This window comes from Nannobrachium achirus, assembly GCF_963921795.1.
Source record: "Nannobrachium achirus genome assembly, chromosome: 14".
NCBI classification, from domain to species: domain Eukaryota; kingdom Metazoa; phylum Chordata; class Actinopteri; order Myctophiformes; family Myctophidae; genus Nannobrachium; species Nannobrachium achirus.
In genome coordinates this window covers 39015828-39039138 of record NC_137821.1, presented here as the reverse complement: position 1 = coordinate 39039138, position 23311 = coordinate 39015828, and the positions used below count along the sequence as shown (strand labels likewise).

The following is a 23311-nucleotide window of genomic DNA, read 5'->3' as shown; positions in this document are numbered from 1 at the left end:
AAAGAAATAACACCCAATAAATACCACTTTCTGTAACACTTGTGTTCTGTTTTCATCAACAAAAGTCACTTCCTCTTGTGTGATCTGTGTTCTGAATAGCTGCTGCTGGTCTGAAAACATTTGTTTTTGAAGCCTTGTAGCAGTAAAACCATTTGCATAAAATGTCTTGTAGGCCTACCAGTCAAGAAAAGGTGGTGGCGTAGCCAAAATTCAATCCCTCATATTAGAGGTCTTCACGGGTCCAATTTGAACTACCCGAACCCAAAAGGACCCGGGGGAAACGGACCCGGACCCATATGGCCCCGTCTATCATTTGGAATTTGAGAACCGTTACCCGATCAGCCCCGAGACGTGATGGATCCGATCCGAACGGCCCCGCCTGTTATTAGAAAAATTGGATCCGATACCCGAGCAGAACGAGAGATCCGAGACCCGAACCTGTCGCCCCGAAATGAAAGAATGCCAATTATATTAAGAGTTGTATCAGACATATTTCTTACCTAACGTCGCCACGGTGCTGCTGTTGCTGTCAGCGGCGCTGTGCCTCTCGCCAAAAGATGATCTTTTCCCAGACCAGTAAGTCAATGCGGACAGTTTGTAAATACAAATAAATCCATGTTTTTATTCCTTCTTCTTTGGTTAGCCAATGCTAATGCTATCGTTTTCTGTCGCATGTGTTGTTCATTATATCTTTCTGCTTTGAGTGTCCATTTTGCTCTGCAGAGCATGACAACACGCAATGACAACTCCATTGTAAACCGTTAACCAAAACGTTACGTTAATATCTTTGATAATAATAACAATCCAACTGATACAGTCAGTGTGAGTGAGTTCTACTTCTCAGTTCTCACAACCAATGCAACATATTACATGCTGCATCTTTAGTGCCATCGTGTGGCGTTATCTATTTGGTGCAGTTGTTGCGTTCACTTTCACTTCAATCTCGGCCTGTCTCGGCTCCACTCGGGTAACAGGAGATACCCGGGGAACCGGGGCAGACGGCCCCGGCCCCGGCCCGCCCCGCGGTAAAAGCTAGAAAACGGCCCCGTTACCCGGCTCGGTTCGGTTCGGATCGCGGGTAATTTCGGATCTCGGGCAGGTCCGAAGACCTCTACCTCATATCATATACTGCGTGTTGCTGCTGAGGCTGGATGGCATGGTACTTGGCTGTTCGTTGCTTGATGAAAGCAGCCATTAGCTGTGGGTTGGACTTCAGGATGTCAAGGACTTGCTGCTGCTGCTGCTGAGGTGAGCTGGGGGACTTGAGTGTATGGATGAGGGCCTGGAGGGAATTGGGAGCAATGGTGCCGGGTCTCTGTGTTGTCAGTGGCCAGACACCAGGCTGCTGGGAGGGCACCGCCACCAACATCCTCTGGGCCAGCTGTGGCTGCTGCCCTTGTGCCATCACCATGGCTTGTTGCAGGGTCATCGCCTGCTGTGGGGACTGCCCTTGGGGAAGGCCTGGTTGCTGGGGCCACTGTCCCGGGGCCATGCTGAGCTGCATAACCTGGGGCCCCCATGGCCCTGCCAACAACTGCATGGGTGCCTGCGTGGGTCCGGCCATGCGCTGCTGAGGGCTCATCTGAAGACTGTTCATGTTGAAACGGAAGTTCTGCTGATTCTGCTGGGCTTGGGCCGTCATCTCTATGTGCCACGCCATCTTGACAGCAGCTGGTGGAGGCTGCTGAGGCGGTTGTGAGGGAGGCGATGGCTGCTGGTTGAGGAGAGAGGCCTGGGGCCCTGGCTTGCCTTGCCATACAGGTGCCTGGGGCTGTCCATTGCCAGGAGCGCTGGGGAAGCCTGAGGACGTGGCAACAGCTGCGTTGGGGTTTTGGGACTGGTTAGAGAGAGGCTGCTGGGGGGTCTGTGGGTTGTTGGCCTGCTGGACGCTTGCTGGAAGCATGTGCTTTAAGTTCAGGCAGAACGGTACAGGACACTTGTTTTCCTGACAGTGCTTGGCATGATAGCAACACAAAGCAATGAGTTGTTTGCACAAGGGACAGCCTCCATTGGTCTTGCGCTTGCAATCCTTTGTGTGCTGAACCTTCCTCTTCATCTTTTGGCAGGACGGCAGGGAGCAGTTAGCGTTGCAGCACTGGCAGGCGTGGACCAGGGCCTGGATGCAGCGCTGGATACTCAAGCGCCAGCTCTCTTGAGGGCTCTTGGAGGCATCTCCACTCTGGCTGTTGCTATCATCATCCAGGCCCAGGCCACACTTAACCATCTGGTGCTCATGGCCCTTGGAGTTGTAGCAGTTAATGCACAGGTCAAAGTCCTCGCAGACAGTGCAGTGCCAGCGCATCTCCACATGGTGCTTGCATTCGTTGCAGGTGTAGTCGAAGCGGTCCTGGACTTGGTTGTGCAGCTCCACCAGCATGCACATGGTGCTCCACTTGCACCGCCTCAGGGAGCTGAACTCCCAGTGCTTGTCCCTGGCCAGAGTCAGGAAGGGGTCGCGGCCGTCCATCAGGTCACAGGTCAGCAGGGGGTCAGGGTCCATGATGGGCGGCAGGGTGTTGACAATGGGGGTGGGGTGCAGGTGGATCACAAAGAACACCTCTTTGTGTTTCTCCAGGCTGGCATAAAGCTTCTGGGACAGGCCATTGGCTACGTTCGGCATTCCAGGCTTCTTATTGGCTCGGCTAACTCTGCTCTTGTTTTTATTGGCCTTCGTGTTGTTTTTCTTCTTGGTGTCACTTGGTGTGCCCTCAGCAGTTTCACAGGCCGTGGTGTTCTCCTTCTTACGCTCCTCCTCCTCCTGTTCCAACTCCTTGATGCTTTCCTCCAAAACGTTGGGCCAGAAGTCACCTTCAAAATAGGGAAGCTCATTGGCGCTGTTCACACTGTCCTCTGTTGCCTGCTTGAAGATGTCATTGTAGCTGTGCAGAATCTTCTCCTCGTAGGCCTTGTCCAGCATGGCCCTGTACCACTCCTGAAGCCTCTTGGGTTTAGGGATCTTCTGGTCAGCAGGGTGGCAGTGGAAGATGTAGTCGTCTCCTTCAGTTGGCGGACTTGACCAGATGTGACCCTGGGCATACCCGAGTTTCTTGACATATTCAAGATAGCCAATGAGAATCTCTTGGTAGACTGCCGTTCGTAGCATCCGAGGTCTGAAGAAGTGAACACTGTCGAGGTATGATATGTATACCCGCCTGGTGTTGGGGAACGAGCATTCAGAGCCGTACTCCTGTACGTGCATTCCAAAGAAGCACACGTCCACTCCATCAATCTCCTCAAAGGCGAAAATTGCTTTGGTTCTGTAAGGAAATGTCTCTGGCATATCACCTTTGTCCACAAACCTGGTTTTCATTCCAGGCTTAACCACGGCCGTTTTGTCAGAGCTGGCCACCACTCGCACAAACACCTCTCCAGCCTCCGGGTGGTTCTGTCTCTTCAAGTACTTATTCACGCGGTCCTCTATGTACGTTCCCAACCGTGTAGACTGTAATCTTTTTGCAGAAAACGTATTATCCTTCCTTGTTTTACCGCTCTTGTTCAAACAATTGTCACAGATGAATCCAGATGGCCAGATGACGTCGTAGTGTAAAACACATATCTGGTGCATCTTCCGTCCACAATCTTTACATTCAACAAACGGTTCAGCATCTAGTGTCTCATTCTTCTTCCTTTCAAACTGGTCTTTCAATATCATTGTCTGTGGCTGAGCATAGTCATCTCCCAAGGTCACTCTCTCCCCCTGGATCTCATTGAAGCACTTCTCACAGAAATGATACCTGTTCTGGTAGCTGTAGTATGTGCCTCCAATGTGTATATTGCAATGCTGTTTGCCATAGCAACAGAGGGTTTGAGAGGAAAACTTGTACTTCCTACCACAGCAGTAGCCCAGGCCCTGCATGACTGGGTCGATCTCGGACTCGAACACCTCGGCCAGCTTGGAGCAGTACTTGTACACGCAAGATTTCTTGCGGTTGTACAGCCAGGCGTTGTTAAACATGAGCCAGACATCCTCCACATACTGCCAGGGGTCTTGGTACTGGCCCGTATCCAGCTTGCGCTTGATGGTCGACAGGTCTATGGGATTCTTTACAATGTCAAAGTAATCTGGGATGCCCAGCTGCAAGGGCTCTACAGGTTGTCTGAAGGGCAGTGACTCTGGGTCCTGTCTGTAGAGAGATTCCAGGGTGGGCATCAGAGCCTGGCGCAGCTCCTCTGGATTAAAGACTTTCCTCTGTGATTGAGAGGAGGGTGAAGTCGTAGTGCCGTTAGCTCCACCTTTCTCCTCTACCTCCATTGCCTCGTGCTTCTCCTCTGGCTCCTCTTTCTTCATCGACAGCGAACCAGAGTCCTCCTCACTCTCCATCTCGGGCTCTGTTTTACCGCCAGCAGCCTCAAACTCCTGTGGGTCGTGGCGCGGCTTGATTTTGGTCTCCTGGATGGGCAAGTCGGCTCCTGCGTGCTGGTATTGCAAGTCAGCACTGGCGGCTGAGGCAGGGGTCGGCACCCTGTTATCTAGACTGGCTACCGGTTGAGACAGCGGCGTGGTAGGGGGATGAGGCGGGGCCTTCACCTGTGCCACTGCGGGGGGCTCGGCTTGGGTTTGGGGCTGGGCAGGGCAGGGTGGGATGGAACCCTGGTTGATCTGTTTCTGGAGCCGCGACCGCCACTTCTCCGCCAGCTCCTTCTGGATCTTGTAGATCTTCTCAGCCAGGAAGTGGTAGTACTCTTCCCTGCTGTTAGCTGACTCATACATGGCCCCCTCCACCTTCCTGGCATAAGCCACCAGGTTCTCCATCTGCTTGTCCTTCAGAGCTGCCGGGTCTGGCGATGGGAATATGGCTCGGACTAGTTTGTGTACAAGGCGATTGCGCAGGTCCTGAGTGATGTGCTCATGCCAACCTTTCCTAGTGCCTGTGCTGGAGAGGGGCGCTGCTGTGGACAGGTTGCCCATGGAGCCCACAGCTGACCGGCCAGGCAGCTGATTGTTAGCATTGAGTGCGTTGGGGAGGGTAGAGTCTAGTCCATCGAGCTTCCGTCTCTTAGGGTTGGGAGGTCCCACGTCCAGAAAGTTCTCAGCCATGGTGTTGTGGTGGTGGTGATCAGATAGTCTCTTTAAAAAAAATAAGAAAAAAAAAATAAGAAAAAAAAATAAGAAAGAAAAAATATATATCCAAAGAAATGCAGGGTAGATAGTCCTAGGTCGAAATATGGCGTGTATTAGCTGCGTTAGCAAGATGTTAATATGGAGTTAGCTGCTGGAGTATCTTGAGTGTCGTGTGCTCTCTCTGAAGTCTCAAGTCCAAGTGCGACGCTTTGCGGTCGGCGGTTGTATTTTAAACTTGTCTGTGTGGAACATACGCGCTGATTGGTCAGCGCCGTAGCCACGCCCCCAACGTACGCGTTGAGCGTGCCAGCGTGGGGGAGGCGCGGCTTTTGATTGGCTGAAACGGGAGTCGGTTGCGTCCAAGTTCAAATTAGCTCGCGAGCTTTTAGCTAGCTCGGAGCTAGCTAACTAGCTAGCCGAAGTAAACAAACACCAGTCCACGGTAAAACTTACAGTGGTGTGTGTAAAGTAACTAAATACATTCACTCAAGTACTGTACTAGCTAGCTTCGGCTAGTAGCTCGCGAGCTATTAGCTAGCTTCGGCTAGTAGCTCGGAGCTAGCTACTAGCTAATCGAAGTAAACAAACAGAGTCTACGGTAAAACCTAACGGTTGTGTGTAAAGTAACTAAATACAAGCACTGTACTTAAGTACACTTTCCATGTACTTTTTACTTTACTGGAGTATTTCCAATTTTGAGTAGCTATTTGTGTCCCAATGAGCTTGTACATCTGCTATTTTCAAAGATGTATTTTTATAGACGATTTGAAAACTGGACATTCTGCATAATGAGCACTTTTACACTTCAATACTTTTGTAGGTCTACTTTTACCTATGTACATTCATGGAATTCCGGGCGTTTAGCAACTTAATTAGCTGTATTTGTTGTAACAAAGTATTTCTACAACATTTATACTTTTACTTGAGTAAAACATTCGAGTAGTTTTTCCACTATTGGCCGCTTCAAGGTAAACGCTGCCCCGGGATTCGTGACTTAACCAATATTCATTAGTGACAGTGATTATCCCTCACACGTCACACAGTCAGATACAGTCTGAATGGGGCTTCAAATAGAACGTGACCTTTTACATTACATCAACATGTAAGTGTTCCTCGATCAAACTGTTTGTAGCACTGTTTTGCTTTCTAATGAACGTTCAGATCAGATTTCGTTTAGTCTTCAAGTTCATATTCAACATAGGCTTTAGGCAGTGTGTATGGATGTAGCCTAGCTTACGGATTTACGTTAGCCTGTGTTTACTGTTTACTGTAGGCTATGGTTAGATATGGATTTGATTGTGGTTTAATTACACATTTTTAGTTTGGACATGCAAACTCAGTTTCAAGTCGAGCCAATTATATTTAGAAAACATTTCATCCATGGCTGTGGATTAGATAACCAGTGTTGGGAAAAAAGTACTATTTAAGTAAATAATCAATACTGCAATGTAGAAATACTCTGTTGAAAGTAAAAGTCTGGAATGCAAAATGTACTTAAAAGTACAAAACATATACTTAAAATACAAAGTTCACAAGTTTTCAAATGTAGGCCTATAAAATCCTTTGAAAATAGAGATCTACAAACTCACAGTGTGACCTTGCTATTAGCCATCTACAGTAAGTAAGTAGTAACTCGAGTTTTCATATAAATGTAGTGGAGTAAAAGTATAATATTTGCCTCTGAAATGTAGTGGCTTTGCATAGAAGTAAAAGTATTGGAAATTGGAAGTACTCAAGTAAAGTACAAATACCTCAAAATGATCACTCAGCCATAGAGGTACAATCATGATAAATGTTGTGTGCAATATAGCTCATGGTATACACTATACAGTCCATCTATAGCTGGAGGATCTTCAACATTTTTCAAGCCAAGGACCCTAGTTGACATGAAGATGAAGCAGGGTCCCCCACTCGACATATTGTATAGAATTGTGTTGTAAATCTTTCATAGATTTCTTAGATAACATTTGACATATTATGTATTTTCAGACAATTAACTACTTAAACCCTCAATACTTGGAAAACTTGTATCTTTATCTGTTCTTTTTTCCCTCTACAACAAACCTCAAAAATAGCTGATCTACAAGCTCACTGACGTTGTTTAATACAATCAGATAGCAAAATAACGTTTTGATTGATGCATTGGCTGCCTATGGGAGGTATTGCAACCCTAGATTCATCCGATTATAAAAAAATCTAGTGTAGCAATTTGCGGCTACTGCAATGTAGAATTACTTACAAGTTACAAGTAAAAGTCCGTAATTCAAAATTAGTAAAATTGCGACTGCGAAGGTATTGGCTTGGCATCAAAATGTACTCAAAAAGTACCAAAAGTAAAAGCATAAAATGTTAGAAAATAGCAGATCTTGTATGTAGATTGATTGGCTATTTTCAAATAGCCTAGGTATAAAATAGGGCTAAAGTGGTTAATGTATGTTTTATGATATTGTAATTTATATCTGCAAAGTAACTACCAAATCTTTCAAATAATCATAGTGAAGTAAAAGTACAATATTTGGATCCGAGATGTAATGGAGTAGGCCTAGAAGTAAAAGTATTGAAAATTGGGAAATACACAAGTAAAGTGCTAATACCTCAATATTGTACTTTACACCACTGGTTATTACCTTGTGGTAAGGCAAAGGTAATGGCTTGTTAGTTGTGAAAACTGGGGGGGGGGGGGGTTATGGATTGTTGTACTTTGTTGAGTTCTCTCTCTGATCAGCTATTTGATGACGTTTGGTCACCCAGAGTCATCAATGTCATTATACTACTGCCTAACAAGTTAACAACAGTTGCTGATCAAATTGTTTCCATGTGACATAAACAGCTGTTGTCCCGGTTTCCATCCGCTGGCGTGGCTCTGGTCACTGCAGCACCTCACATCAAAACAGTGGAGAACTTCAGGCAAGTGAGGATGATGATGATGAGGGTCTGTTCCCTGATCCACACCAAAAGTTCATGTGTGTCTATTCATAGCACTCAAGTTGGACGTAGGGGTGGGCTATATGGAAAAATACAATATCCCAAATCACAATATTCTTCCAAGCTGTACCACAATACACAATCTTATCACGATTCTTTTTCATGTTGGTAATTTTATGGTTATTTTTCTAGTTACTTAACCGTACAACCACCTGGCTACAAGATAACAAAAACTGAAAGAAAAAGGAGTAACAGACCATTTAGACCAGTGGTCCTCAAAGTGGGGTCCAGGGACTCTCGGTTCCTTTTGGGAGGTCTAAATTGACCTGTAACTCTGACAATATACAAATGACAGTATACATGACAATGACCGTATACAAATGACAGTATACATGACAATGACCGTATACAAATGACAGTATACATGACAATGACAGTATGCAAATGAATGTTATAGCACCTTGCTATAACACCGGGTTACTCTTCATATCATATTTCTTGAGTGGTACATCTGTCATCAGCCTTTTGATTTCATTTGAACTTTGTAAGGGAGAATGGAGGTTTAGTATTCACATTAGGCCAGTGGTTTTCAACCCTTTTCATATCAAGGTCCATTATTTATTCTGCATTTGAGCCACGGACCACCAGTTGATGCGATTTAGTCTCTCAGACCCAAAACGTAGAATATTTTCTTGTTGTTGGATAAGATTTTGTCCATAATTCTATGCTGTATTGGTGTGGGACCATAGGAGAGATATAATAACAATTCTTCTACATTATCTAATTGTGCATACTGCAGATGTTTAACAATAATTTAACTCTTGACAACGTAAAATGAAACCAAATGGTTTGGTTTCATTTTATGCTTTCAAGAGTGATCTATAAGGGTCCATTTGGTTACCAACTTTATTTAGCTCATTTAGCTGGGGAACACCTTGAACACCCTCAAGGACCACTGGTTGTCCCTGGACCACTGGTTGAAATGAAAACCACTGCAATTGACAAAAACACTGTTTGTTTTTGTCAGGTTTCCAAGACGCTGGAAGAGTTTGACGTTGCTGAACGTCCATCCAGTGTTCTGGAGGAGAAATACCCCAACCTCACCGTAATCCAATCTGCTGCCATAGCCCTCCACGCACACAACCATGTGAGTAGCTTTTCATACATGGAGGAGGGAGGATAGTCAATGCCATGTTTCTATTGAACATTTCCCACAGAGATCAATATAGTATTTATATTCTATTCATTGAGGAGGGTGGTGGCCTCTGGCTTGTCAATGCCATGTTCCTATTTTGCAGCTCATCAAATGGAGAGCTTAAGGGGCAGACAGCTGTGCCAAATGCTATAAAGTATTTTGGATAAAAGACACTTCCAATAAAATGTAAAAGCATTCAAAGTTTAGCCATATCTTCCAATTCCTAGTGCGTCATAATGCTTTCTATAATATCCTATGGTAAGCAATGAATCAATAATACACAATTATAAAAGTACTAATAAACTGTCCTTTTTTACGGCATATACTGTTGTCTAGAGTAACGAGCAACATACCTGAGACGCCTGCAAGGAGATTTCAGCATAGAGGATATTGTTTGGCATACTGTTGTTGGATGAAGCATATCCAAGGATATTTACTAATATTGTCCAAATTGTCAATATGATGGTAAAAAAAAATATGCAGGCCTAGTTGAAGTTATTGTGTTTTAAACATGTTGGGTTCAGATGTGTTTGTTCTACCCCTATGATGGACTGTGCATCTGGTATGTAAAGTTCTACACTGACAGAAGTGACAAATGTTATCAGAACCCATGGGTTTGATGCAACCAAGAAAACATGGTCCAGGTTGAAAAACAACAACAAACCACTTACTTTGATTTAAAGGCTGGTATTTCCTTTTAATTGGAGCATCGTTTTGGATAACAAAACAATATATTAGTACAAGGTCATGATCAACCTGTATGACCGGGTTGCTATACTAGACTGTGTATATTACATACTGTACTGTAGCACGGACTGTCATGCAGCAACATCACTGAGCCACAGTAGGGTCCTTTATTACCTGTCCACTACTGCCACCCTGTGGACGTTTGATTGCAAATGCTGCCCAAAGCTATGCCATGCACACAGTCTGCTGTTACAAGATGAAATGTATGAGTTCCAGACATACTTTACAGTTACTTATAATCTTTTATACCTTTTACTGTTACTTTTATTAGTTATCTGCAAACACATATGATACTCCATTTGGACATTAAATTGTTAATTTACTCTTATACCGTATACTGACTCTGTTTTTGAGCACACATTTTAGGTTGATGATATTGTTTTGATTTGAAGTTTTTTCCCTCTTCAACCACACTACACAACACTTGGCATTTCACGATATCCTGATCACACGCGATATATCTACTCCCATATCACTCATATTGATATTATGTCAATATAGTGCTCAGTCCTCCTCCTCTTTGATTATCAGACTCTACAGACCTTGGATGGTCTGGAGGTGGGTTATGAGAAGCTGTGCATCTGCAGTGGGGCCAGACCAAAACTCCTGACCAAGGACAACCCTTTTGTGCTGGGGATACGGGACACAGACAGTGCCCAGGTAGGACACAGCATCCCTTATCTCTGTTGCTGCTAAAACAACCAAGTATCTCTTCCGAGACACTTGGTGTATCCTCCTCGCTGCAAGGAGGTGTCACTGGTCATGTCATAACATACATACTTACAGAATATGAAGAATTAGTGTAGAAGATTGATTGATGATGGATATAATGGTGTTATTGATTGAAATGTTCTGGTTCAAGAGAGAGAAATAGAAAACCTGATGGCTATAAAAAATAAATATGTGAAAGTTTACCAGTTCTTTGTGCTTGCAGGAGTTTCAGAAGCGGTTATCCAAGGCAAAGAGGATTGTGGTTGTGGGAAATGGCGGTATTGCCTTGGAATTAGTGTGAGTTTACCATCAATGCTCAGTTGCACGAGGTATCGCATATGACCTCAACATTTACACTATCACAATTGTGCTTAGTGGTACATTTATCTTTTTCTTTATGGACCATAACAATGCACATTATGATATATGATTAATTTCTCGTAAGTTCAGTAAAACATATTTTAAAGGGGAACAAACCACTGAGATAGTAACTATAATAAATGGTAAATGGTGCATTTATATAGTGCCTTTATCCAAGGCGCTTTACCTATATTGTGCATTACATGCAAAACAACATTTTGAGCAATACATTTTAGCTTTCCACCTATAATGATTAATGATATGCCCAAAATAGAGATGGCAGGGTTAATGTTCTAAAAAAGTGTTGCTGTGTTTTTGTTCTTCAGGTACGAAGTGCAAGGCTGTGAGGTGATCTGGGCAGTGAAGGACAAGGCCATAGGGAACGCGTTCTTTGATGCAGGAGCTGCACAGTTTCTGATCCCCTCCCTGGAGGCAGAACGACCAGAGGGGGGCGCCACCTGTAAGAGAGCCCGTTACACCACAGAGGAGGCCAGGCCTGGACCGTCCCACACCTACACTGCAGGTGGCCACACTCAAATAGACTGACTGAAGTACACAGAACCTTCTGTGCCTTCTCATAATACCTTGCCCGTTGACTGCTCCTCAGGCGGTGTAAAAGCCATTCTGGGGCCGTTCAACAAGAAACGCAACAAGCCCGAAATACTCAAGTCGTAATCAGTCCTTGAGTCATTTGATAAATCTGTATTTAACACTTTTTAAATTGTATAATCTTATTTGACACTGTAAGCATGATTACATTTGAATGAGAAACATGGCTGTTGAAGTGTTCTTGTCTTGAGCAAGGCACGCACTTAACACCTAACTGCTCCCCAGTCCTCAGGCATTGATTTCATTATGGACCCAATGTCAGTGGTGACCTTTTTATTTATTTAGATATTTTTGGGGGCTTTTTCTGCCTCTATTTTTTGTGGAAAGTGGAGATGGACAGGAAACATGGAGAGAGAGAGATGAGTAAAGACATGTAGTAAAGATCATTGGGATCTTGACTCAAACCGCCGAGGCATTATCAGGCTACTTTAGAGCTTAGAACCTTCTGGCTCCCAGACGGCAGAGAAATTGCATTCACACTATTGATTTCACTGCAAACAATTTTACTACTGTGTGTGTGTGTGTGTGTGTGTGCGCGTGTGTGTGCGTGTGTGTGTGTGCGTGCGTGCGTGCGTGCGTGTGTACTAGGAGACAGACGAGAAGGTGGTTCTACCTCTGCAGAGCCTGGCAGTGCCCTGGGACCAGACTGGAATGAAGGCATCACTCTGAGAGGTGCAGACGAGGTGATCATTTATGGAGTAGTATAGCTTAGCTTTAGCCTGACACTCAGCCTGAATTGACATTTCGTTTCACCAAATTAAAGGGGTGTGGCTAGCGATTCAGGGTCTGGAACAAGGCTAGCTTAGCTTCGCTGTCGGGCAGAAACCTCATATCTCCATGTTTCGTCTTTTTATGATTTCAGAAATTTTTATACTTTGTCGTATGACAGTGTTGTGCAAAAGTAGCAAATTTAGCCGATCTGTGGCAGTCAAATTCCATAGTTGGGAAGTGGAAAGTACTGAGCATACAAGACAAACATAATAAAGTAGTTATTATGTTTATTATTATAAACATAACTAAAGTAGTAAAACAGAAGCTTGCTCTGATGAAGACGTCATGCCAAAACACGCAAGAATAAAGAAAATGGAAATTTGTTGGAAAATAAATCTTGACTAAAAAAAAATATATATATGTTTATTTTGGAGTGCCGCTTCCTTACCACCTTGGTGGACTTTTTTAATTTCATTTGATAATTAAATACAGATATGCTTTGTTATGTATAGTGGACAGAGGACATTAGCTGGTGTTTGAGTAAGGTCATACTTTCTACATCTGCTCTCTATGTGTTGTCCACAGAGAGTGTCTGTGTCTGTGGAATATCAGTGTGAAGTGGACAAGATCTACACACATGAGGAGCTGGAAACGCCTGTATCTGAGAGAGGTGAGGTCATTTTGCGACTCATGTTGGCATTCTTGTAACTTAAAGGTACTCTAGTATGGCTTGTTCTGTTTACGAAAGAGCTGGGGAGACCCCTGCTACTGAACATACTGTACACTCAATATCAATTATTACTAGTACTAGTATAGAACCATTTAACACAATTTAACCAAAAACATTCTAATCTTACACCACCTTTGGCAGTCAGAGGATTAATACAGATTGCCCTGAAATACCACTGTGTTTGTTGTCTTTGTAGACTCTACGGTACATCTATATAGTTGTAGAATGTTTGTATGTAGTTCTAATTGTAGAATCTGTTGACTACCGAAGTCCTGACATCACTCGTTCATCCCCTGGGTCAGGAAGGATTTTTTCTACGGAGAATAACATTGGGTCATCTGGGTCAGTCGTCTCATATAAGAATTGTGTTCCAAACAGAAACCAATTGTCCAGACTATATTGTCAGGGAGGTGGCTCTGTAGTCTGTATAATTTACAATATTTAGATACTCATATTTGATACAGTAACTAATTCGGCGGCAGTATAACATTAGTGTTTTCTCGCTCATTTACCAAAGTATGGATTTTTTGTAATGTAATGAACTAGGAGCCTAAGAGGAGAACCCTATCCCTAACATTCTACAAATTGTTGTTTTCTCACTACTGTATTCATAGGATCTTGGCCAGTCTACGTCCGGCTGACTAATGGGAAGACAATTGGCTGTGACTTCATTGTCAGTGCTACTGGTGTGGTGCCCAACACAGAACCATTTCTTCAAGGAAATAATGTAAGGATATGTATGCATGGTGGTACTGTATGTAGACAATAGTGTTAATTTTGACTTGGGTTTTGATTAACCTTAACCTAAATTAAATGAGAGTTTAAACTTGAAAAGTATTTATTATAATGCAAGTAGAAGCCATTATAATCTTAGGGTCACTAACACCTGACCAGAAGTAATGGAGATGATTTTGTTTTTGGATACAAGTGAGAGAATGTGTAGCCTGCTGGCAATTGAATTGGGGATGATGACACAACGTTTGAATGTAAAAAACACATGCATAGTAGAAGAAATGGAGAAGTATCCACTAAAGTGCTGCTGTATAATATTTGCCTGTGTGTGTAGTTTGTGCTGGCACATGACGGCGGTCTACGAGTAGACGACCACATGATGACATCACAAGCAGACATCTATGCTGCAGGAGACGTGTGCACGGCATGCTGGGAACACAGCCCACTGTGGCAGCAGGTAGACGTTGCTGCATTCCTCATACAAATTGATTGCTAGGATAAAAGTAAAACTTATTTTAGTTTACTATTGAATTCAAAGATGAGACCTTTCTGATAATAATGACTTATTTTCCGTAGTAATACATTTGCAATGCTTTGGAATCAAATTCTTAGTTGGCCACTTAAACCCATATAGATATACATACTGTACAAGCCTGTGAGATTGTAGATCTTTGACAATTTATGAGACAGGGCTAAAATAGGGACATCTGCGAATTGAAAGGGGTTAAAAGTATTTCTCACTTGAGTTCAAGTTATCTAAGACTGTGTGTGTGTGTGCGTGTGCGCGACTGTGCTTGCGTGATGTTCTGTGTGCGACTGTGATGTTCTGGCTAGATGCGTCTGTGGACTCAGGCTCGTCAGATGGGCTGGTACGCTGGCAGCTGCATGGCTGCCCACGTCCTGTCAGAACCAATAGAGCTGGAGTTCTGCTTCGAGCTCTTCTCACACATCACCAAATTCTTCAACTATAAGGTACGGTATGAGGCGCGCTCTTGCATACAACCAGACCAGACCTTTGCGCTTTGCGGATAAAACAGGTTTCAAGGGTCCTCTTAAGACTTATACGCTATGCACAAAAATTGCTTTGTGCTATGGCAAGGCGTAAAGGAGAGTTTTGGTGGAAAACGACTTTCCTAACTTTAAAAGTATGTTTTTGGAAGCTTCCAGGGTGATCCAGCAGTTGTTTGGTCCAAAGCAGCAATTTATTCCATTTTCGATTTCATGTCCTACCTGACTACGGCTCCATACAGGACCGCTGGGATAGGGACTCTGGGCATTACGCTACTGGCTTCTAGTGAAACATTTACTTTTGAGCGAAATAAAAAAAAAACTGATTAATGATTGAACCCAGCTGTATGGAGCCGTGGTCGGGTAGGACATGCGATTGAAAATGGAATAAATTGCTGCTATGCACCAAGCAACTCCAGGTGCAAAGCTGTGAATCTTATGTTTTTGTGTTTTGCACTGGGGAAAATATAAATGTATAGTTTTTAGGGTGAATACTATCTGGATACAAAACATAATTTGTAAAAGGGGCCAGTGAATATTATTGACTGCCTGTTTTTCTTAACATTTAAATCAACCTGCTGTCTAAACCTACCTGTGTGTCTCTCACATTTTGTCCATACTACAGGTTGTCCTGCTGGGGAAGTTTAATGGCCAGGGGCTGGGGTTAGATCAAGAGCTGCTGGTCCGTTGCACTAAAGGCCGGGAATATGTCAAGGTAACAGTGGTGCATTCAGTGTGTCAAGCTAACAGTGGTTATTTCATTGTGTCACGGTTCTGTTGATGAATTCAATATTGTCACGGTAACAGTGGTTATCGTGGTAATATTGGTGAAACTGAATGTCTCAAAAGCTTTTCTCAGAACCTGTGCACCTCAGTCCAGATGTCTTGACTCTCTGAACTATAACTCAGAGAGCATGTCTACACCTAGCTCTGGTCCAGACCCGTCGCTAAATGACCAGACCGGGATTTCTCAGCCCCTACGATTATTTTTGTCATGAAATAAAACGCATCCAACTCGACCGCCGCTTATTTCCGGGTTGTGAACCGTTGTGTCTGCGGTGGCCGCTGGGTGGCTCGAGGTGGGTGCGTTTTATTTCATGACAAAAATAATGTATTTTACAGAGTGGGTGGGGTTCTGAGAGGTTTCCCACCGCGGAGAATAAACTTTCAACAACACAAAACTACCTTGGTTTGGTGAGTATAGAAGTAGTTTAGTTTATTTTGACTCAAGCTGAGCACTCGTAGGGAATGAGAAATCCTGGTCTAGTCATTTAGCGACAGGTCTGTCAGAGCGTCAGCTCTGGACCAGAGCATGTCTAAACCTGACTTCCAAACCCTGACTTCCCACATGATTTTGGGGGCGTCCCCAGATGAAGTGGTAATTTAAGGACTTTTTTCTATTTACCAAAGAAAATAGAAAGTAAAGAAAAATACTGCATCAAAAATAATCAACTAACTATACTATAAAAACTGGTTAAACATTGGCCAATGGTAAAATAATATAAGAAAGGGGCTAAAATGTACCTGTGGAACCGAGTCAAACTAAATTGAATGCCTCAAAATAACACTACATTCCAAGTGCTTGTCAGGGAGGGGGTTTCCGCTGTTCCGGGCGTATGTGAAATTCTCAGAATTTTACAGGACCTTTCCATTCATTGTAATTATTTTATTAGAATTAAAAACAACATGTTTAAGCAATCTATACTTGCAGATTAGGCTTCAATGAATGTATTTTAAAATGTGACTTTTTAATGTTTTAATTAAATTATTACCATCAATGAAAAGCTATCCTGTAAAACTTTGAAAATGTCTCTTAACCTCTTTGCGCTCCATGCCCTCGAAATATGATTATTTTGGGAGGTCATGGCCTGAAAAAGTTGGGAACCTCTCACATAGTTTACTAAATTCACCTATAAATGTTTATTTAATTGTATGTCAAATTAACCAGTGCATGGTTATAATTGTATAATCATCTATTGGCTAACTGCTCTGCTTTTGTTTTTGGCAGGTGGTTTTAAGTGGTGGTAGGATGGTTGGGGCGGTGCTCGTCGGAGAGACAGACCTGGAGGAGACGTTTGAGAACCTGATCCTCAACCAGATGGACCTGACGCCCTACAGAGACGAGCTGCTCAACCCCAACATCGATATAGAGGACTACTTTGACTGAGGTCCAGGGCAGGGAACCCAGAAGGACGCAAATGTACTTGCACAATGAACCCTTTCTGTGGTGGCCTGGATGTGCCAAAGAACATTTCACACAAAAGAAAGGAAACACCCGCCTATCTGTATATTGGGGGAAAAAAAACGTTTATCTCACAAGCAGCCATGATAATGATTAACTTAAAATGCGTTGGTATTATTACACATTCATTCTTCTTCCTCTTCTCCCTCCTTGTTGACAATGAATAATGTCTTATCGTGTGTGTGTGTGTGTGTGTGTGTGTGTGTGTCCGTCCGTCCGTCCATTCCACCCTGAAACCACTGAATGGACAGAAATCTCTCCTATGCAGATTCAGTGGGATCGAACAGCTGCCTGCACTCTCAATGGAAATATTTACATCATAGGTATTATATCTGTTCTTGAAGACTCTTAGTCAGTGGTGGAAGAAGTACTCTGTGTTTTTACTTATTTTCTACATGACGTTGCAATACTAGAATGTGGAAATTACGTTTTACAGTAAACATACACAAGTAATGGAATAAAAACTATGCTTGTAGTATCAAATAGAAGTACTCATAATGATGCAGAATCGCCCACTTCACAAACATATTGCATTGTAATTACTATGTACTTAGAAGACAACTTCACCTATTTTCAACCTCAACCAACCCATTCAGGCCGGGAACACATTTTGCTGTTTAGGAGGGGCTTACAGTACATGTACAGTATGTAGCAACATATTTGTTTTGTATGCTAATTTCTGATTTAGCCCTATTCTATAGGTTAGGCCTAAATGGGTTAATGCTTCTCATAATATGGTAAAACTATTGTCTACCCCGTCTCTGTCTCAGATAAGGGATGTGACAGTTCAGAAACCCACCTACCAGTGACATCATAGGTGGTGGATACTGGAAGCCATTGTAATAAAATATTCAATCAATCAATATTAGCTTCATATCACCAACTTAACTCTGATTAAATTAAACTATTGTTTGAATGATTCATTCTGTCAAAGATCAGCTTCAAAGCTAATACCATAATAACTTAAATTAAACTATTACATGTTCATGTTCACAGAAATAATTATAATCATTTGGCATTTACAATGTGCATAACTTGCTAAGAACCCACAGATATAGCAATAGTTTTGAAAAACAGTAGCACTCACTCTTAGATGCGTTCTTAGATTGTTTTCCCATATAATGGCACGGTCACACTGCACCTATATTCTGCCAATGCATTTCAATGGCAATGGAGCGTTTGTTTTTGTTTTTTGCAGAAATCTGCAAAATGGAAGCAAACCATTCCCATTGAAATAAATTGGTGCATTCGAGTAGACTGTTTAATAATTATACCAAACTGTAATTGAGGGAGCGTGCTGTATGACCGTGCCCTTAGCTTGTTATATTGGTTGGCACTATGGTTGACTACTGTACTTTAGCTTTCAGTACATTTAAAAGGATGTCAAATTGAACCAATTGCATATAAAACAAATATATAAAAAGAGGCTCAACTCTGGTTTATGTTCACTTTATTACAGGATATAGGCCCACAGGGTAAAAACAATACATTAGAAAAATATGACAAATACAACATTATATACAATATTTACAAATAGCTTACTGATCAATTTGATACGTTTTTCCATACAACCCTATTTTATTTGAAGATATTTTGAAGGCATGTTATGTTACATCTTGTATGATTTGTTCTGCACAGTGAAGTAAAAAGAAATAACACCCAATAAATACCACTTTCTGTAACACTTGTGTTCTGTTTTCATCAACAAAAGTCACTTCCTCTTGTGTGATCTGTGTTCTGAATAGCTGCTGCTGGTCTGAAAACATTTGTTTTTGAAGCCTTGTAGCAGTAAAACCATTTGCATAAAATGTCTTGTAGGCCTACCAGTCAAGAAAAGGTGGTGGCGTAGCCAAAGTTCAATCCCTCATATCATATACTGCGTGTTGCTGCTGAGGCTGGATGGCATGGTACTTGGCTGTTCGTTGCTTGATGAAAGCAGCCATTAGCTGTGGGTTGGACTTCAGGATGTCAAGGACTTGCTGCTGCTGCTGCTGAGGTGAGCTGGGGGACTTGAGTGTATGGATGAGGGCCTGGAGGGAATTGGGAGCAATGGTGCCGGGTCTCTGTGTTGTCAGTGGCCAGACACCAGGCTGCTGGGAGGGCACCGCCACCAACATCCTCTGGGCCAGCTGTGGCTGCTGCCCTTGTGCCATCACCATGGCTTGTTGCAGGGTCATCGCCTGCTGTGGGGACTGCCCTTGGGGAAGGCCTGGTTGCTGGGGCCACTGTCCCGGGGCCATGCTGAGCTGCATAACCTGGGGCCCCCATGGCCCTGCCAACAACTGCATGGGTGCCTGCGTGGGTCCGGCCATGCGCTGCTGAGGGCTCATCTGAAGACTGTCCATGTTGAAACGGAAGTTCTGCTGATTCTGCTGGGCTTGGGCCGTCATCTCTATGTGCCACGCCATCTTGACAGCAGCTGGTGGAGGCTGCTGAGGCGGTTGTGAGGGAGGCGATGGCTGCTGGTTGAGGAGAGAGGCCTGGGGCCCTGGCTTGCCTTGCCATACAGGTGCCTGGGGCTGTCCATTGTGGGGAGCGCTGGGGAAGCCTGAGGACGTGGCAACAGCTGCGTTGGGGTTTTGGGACTGGTTAGAGAGAGGCTGCTGGGGGGTCTGTGGGTTGTTGGCCTGCTGGACGCTTGCTGGAAGCATGTGCTTTAAGTTCAGGCAGAACGGTACAGGACACTTGTTTTCCTGACAGTGCTTGGCATGATAGCAACACAAAGCAATGAGTTGTTTGCACAAGGGACAGCCTCCATTGGTCTTGCGCTTGCAATCCTTTGTGTGCTGAACCTTCCTCTTCATCTTTTGGCAGGACGGCAGGGAGCAGTTAGCGTTGCAGCACTGGCAGGCGTGGACCAGGGCCTGGATGCAGCGCTGGATACTCAAGCGCCAGCTCTCTTGAGGGCTCTTGGAGGCATCTCCACTCTGGCTGTTGCTATCATCATCCAGGCCCAGGCCACACTTAACCATCTGGTGCTCATGGCCCTTGGAGTTGTAGCAGTTAATGCACAGGTCAAAGTCCTCGCAGACAGTGCAGTGCCAGCGCGTCTCCACATGGTGCTTGCATTCGTTGCAGGTGTAGTCGAAGCGGTCCTGGACTTGGTTGTGCAGCTCCACCAGCATGCACATGGTGCTCCACTTGCACCGCCTCAGGGAGCTGAACTCCCAGTGCTTGTCCCTGGCCAGAGTCAGGAAGGGGTCGCGGCCGTCCATCAGGTCACAGGTCAGCAGGGGGTCAGGGTCCATGATGGGCGGCAGGGTGTTGACAATGGGGGTGGGGTGCAGGTGGATCACAAAGAACACCTCTTTGTGTTTCTCCAGGCTGGCATAAAGCTTCTGGGACAGGCCATTGGCTACGTTCGGCATTCCAGGCTTCTTATTGGCTCGGCTAACTCTGCTCTTGTTTTTATTGGCCTTCGTGTTGTTTTTCTTCTTGGTGTCACTTGGTGTGCCCTCAGCAGTTTCACAGGCCGTGGTGTTCTCCTTCTTACGCTCCTCCTCCTCCTGTTCCAACTCCTTGATGCTTTCCTCCAAAACGTTGGGCCAGAAGTCACCTTCAAAATAGGGAAGCTCATTGGCGCTGTTCACACTGTCCTCTGTTGCCTGCTTGAAGATGTCATTGTAGCTGTGCAGAATCTTCTCCTCGTAGGCCTTGTCCAGCATGGCCCTGTACCACTCCTGAAGCCTCTTGGGTTTAGGGATCTTCTGGTCAGCAGGGTGGCAGTGGAAGATGTAGTCGTCTCCTTCAGTTGGCGGACTTGACCAGATGTGACCCTGGGCATACCCGAGTTTCTTGACATATTCAAGATAGCCAATGAGAATCTCTTGGTAGACTGCCGTTCGTAGCATCCGAGGTCTGAAGAAGTGAACACTGTCGAGGTATGATATGTATACCCGCCTGGTGTTGGGGAACGAGCATTCAGAGCCGTACTCCTGTACGTGCATTCCAAAGAAGCACACGTCCACTCCATCAATCTCCTCAAAGGCGAAAATTGCTTTGGTTCTGTAAGGAAATGTCTCTGGCATATCACCTTTGTCCACAAACCTGGTTTTCATTCCAGGCTTAACCACGGCCGTTTTGTCAGAGCTGGCCACCACTCGCACAAACACCTCTCCAGCCTCCGGGTGGTTCTGTCTCTTCAAGTACTTATTCACGCGGTCCTCTATGTACGTTCCCAACCGTGTAGACTGTAATCTTTTTGCAGAAAACGTATTATCCTTCCTTGTTTTACCGCTCTTGTTCAAACAATTGTCACAGATGAATCCAGATGGCCAGATGACGTCGTAGTGTAAAACACATATCTGGTGCATCTTCCGTCCACAATCTTTACATTCAACAAACGGTTCAGCATCTAGTGTCTCATTCTTCTTCCTTTCAAACTGGTCTTTCAATATCATTGTCTGTGGCTGAGCATAGTCATCTCCCAAGGTCACTCTCTCCCCCTGGATCTCATTGAAGCACTTCTCACAGAAATGATACCTGTTCTGGTAGCTGTAGTATGTGCCTCCAATGTGTATATTGCAATGCTGTTTGCCATAGCAACAGAGGGTTTGAGAGGAAAACTTGTACTTCCTACCACAGCAGTAGCCCAGGCCCTGCATGACTGGGTCGATCTCGGACTCGAACACCTCGGCCAGCTTGGAGCAGTACTTGTACACGCAAGATTTCTTGCGGTTGTACAGCCAGGCGTTGTTAAACATGAGCCAGACATCCTCCACATACTGCCAGGGGTCTTGGTACTGGCCCGTATCCAGCTTGCGCTTGATGGTCGACAGGTCTATGGGGTTCTTTACAATGTCAAAGTAATCTGGGATGCCCAGCTGCAAGGGCTCTACAGGTTGTCTGAAGGGCAGTGACTCTGGGTCCTGCCTGTAGAGAGATTCCAGGGTGGGCATCAGAGCCTGGCGCAGCTCCTCTGGATTAAAGACTTTCCTCTGTGATTGAGAGGAGGGTGAAGTCGTAGTGCCGTTAGCTCCACCTTTCTCCTCTACCTCCATTGCCTCGTGCTTCTCCTCTGGCTCCTCTTTCTTCATCGACAGCGAACCAGAGTCCTCCTCACTCTCCATCTCGGGCTCTGTTTTACCGCCAGCAGCCTCAAACTCCTGTGGGTCGTGGCGCGGCTTGATTTTGGTCTCCTGGATGGGCAAGTCGGCTCCTGCGTGCTGGTATTGCAAGTCAGCACTGGCGGCTGAGGCAGGGGTCGGCACCCTGTTATCTAGACTGGCTACCGGTTGAGACAGCGGCGTGGTAGGGGGATGAGGCGGGGCCTTCACCTGTGCCACTGCGGGGGGCTCGGCTTGGGGCTGGGCAGGGCAGGGTGGGATGGAACCCTGGTTGATCTGTTTCTGGAGCCGCGACCGCCACTTCTCCGCCAGCTCCTTCTGGATCTTGTAGATCTTCTCAGCCAGGAAGTGGTAGTACTCTTCCCTGCTGTTAGCTGACTCATACATGGCCCCCTCCACCTTCCTGGCATAAGCCACCAGGTTCTCCATCTGCTTGTCCTTCAGAGCTGCCGGGTCTGGCGATGGGAATATGGCTCGGACTAGTTTGTGTACAAGGCGATTGCGCAGGTCCTGAGTGATGTGCTCATGCCAACCTTTCCTAGTGCCTGTGCTGGAGAGGGGCGCTGCTGTGGACAGGTTGCCCATGGAGCCCACAGCTGACCGGCCAGGCAGCTGATTGTTAGCATTGAGTGCGTTGGGGAGGGTAGAGTCTAGTCCATCGAGCTTCCGTCTCTTAGGGTTGGGAGGTCCCACGTCCAGAAAGTTCTCAGCCATGGTGTTGTGGTGGTGGTGATCTAAGATCTAAGATGATTAAGATCTCTTTAAAAAAAATAAGAAAAAAAAAATAAGAAAAAAAAATAAGAAAGAAAAAATATATATCCAAAGAAATGCAGGGTAGATAGTCCTAGGTCGAAATATGGCGTGTATTAGCTGCGTTAGCAAGTTAGCAAGATGTTAATATGGAGTTAGCTGCTGGAGTATTGTGTGCTCTCCTGAAGTCTCAAGTCCAAGTGCGACGCTTTGCGGTCGGCGGTTGTATTTTAAACTTGTCTGTGTGGAACATACGCGCTGATTGGTCAGCGCCGTAGCCACGCCCCCAACGTACGCGTTGAGCGTGCCAGCGTGGGGGAGGCGCGGCTTTTGATTGGCTGAAACGGGAGTCGGTTGCGTCCAAGTTCAAATTAGCTCGCGAGCTTTTGCTAGCCGAAGTAAACAAACACCAGTCCACGGTAAAACTTAACGTGGTGTGTGTAAAGTAATTAAATACATTCAC

General features: G+C 44.9%; 1 protein-coding gene across 1 annotated transcript; it reads right to left on the bottom strand.

The window, feature by feature from the left end:
- Positions 1-1111: 1111 nt before the first annotated feature.
- LOC308298031 (uncharacterized protein) lies at positions 1112-22812 on the bottom strand (the record flags this gene model as incomplete). The annotated part of the gene is made up of 2 exons (XM_080741595.1): positions 1112-4996; positions 18910-22812. The coding sequence occupies 2 exons, from the start codon at positions 22810-22812 to the stop codon at positions 1112-1114; spliced, it is 7788 nt and encodes a 2595-aa protein (XP_080597721.1).
- Positions 22813-23311: the final 499 nt, after the last annotated feature.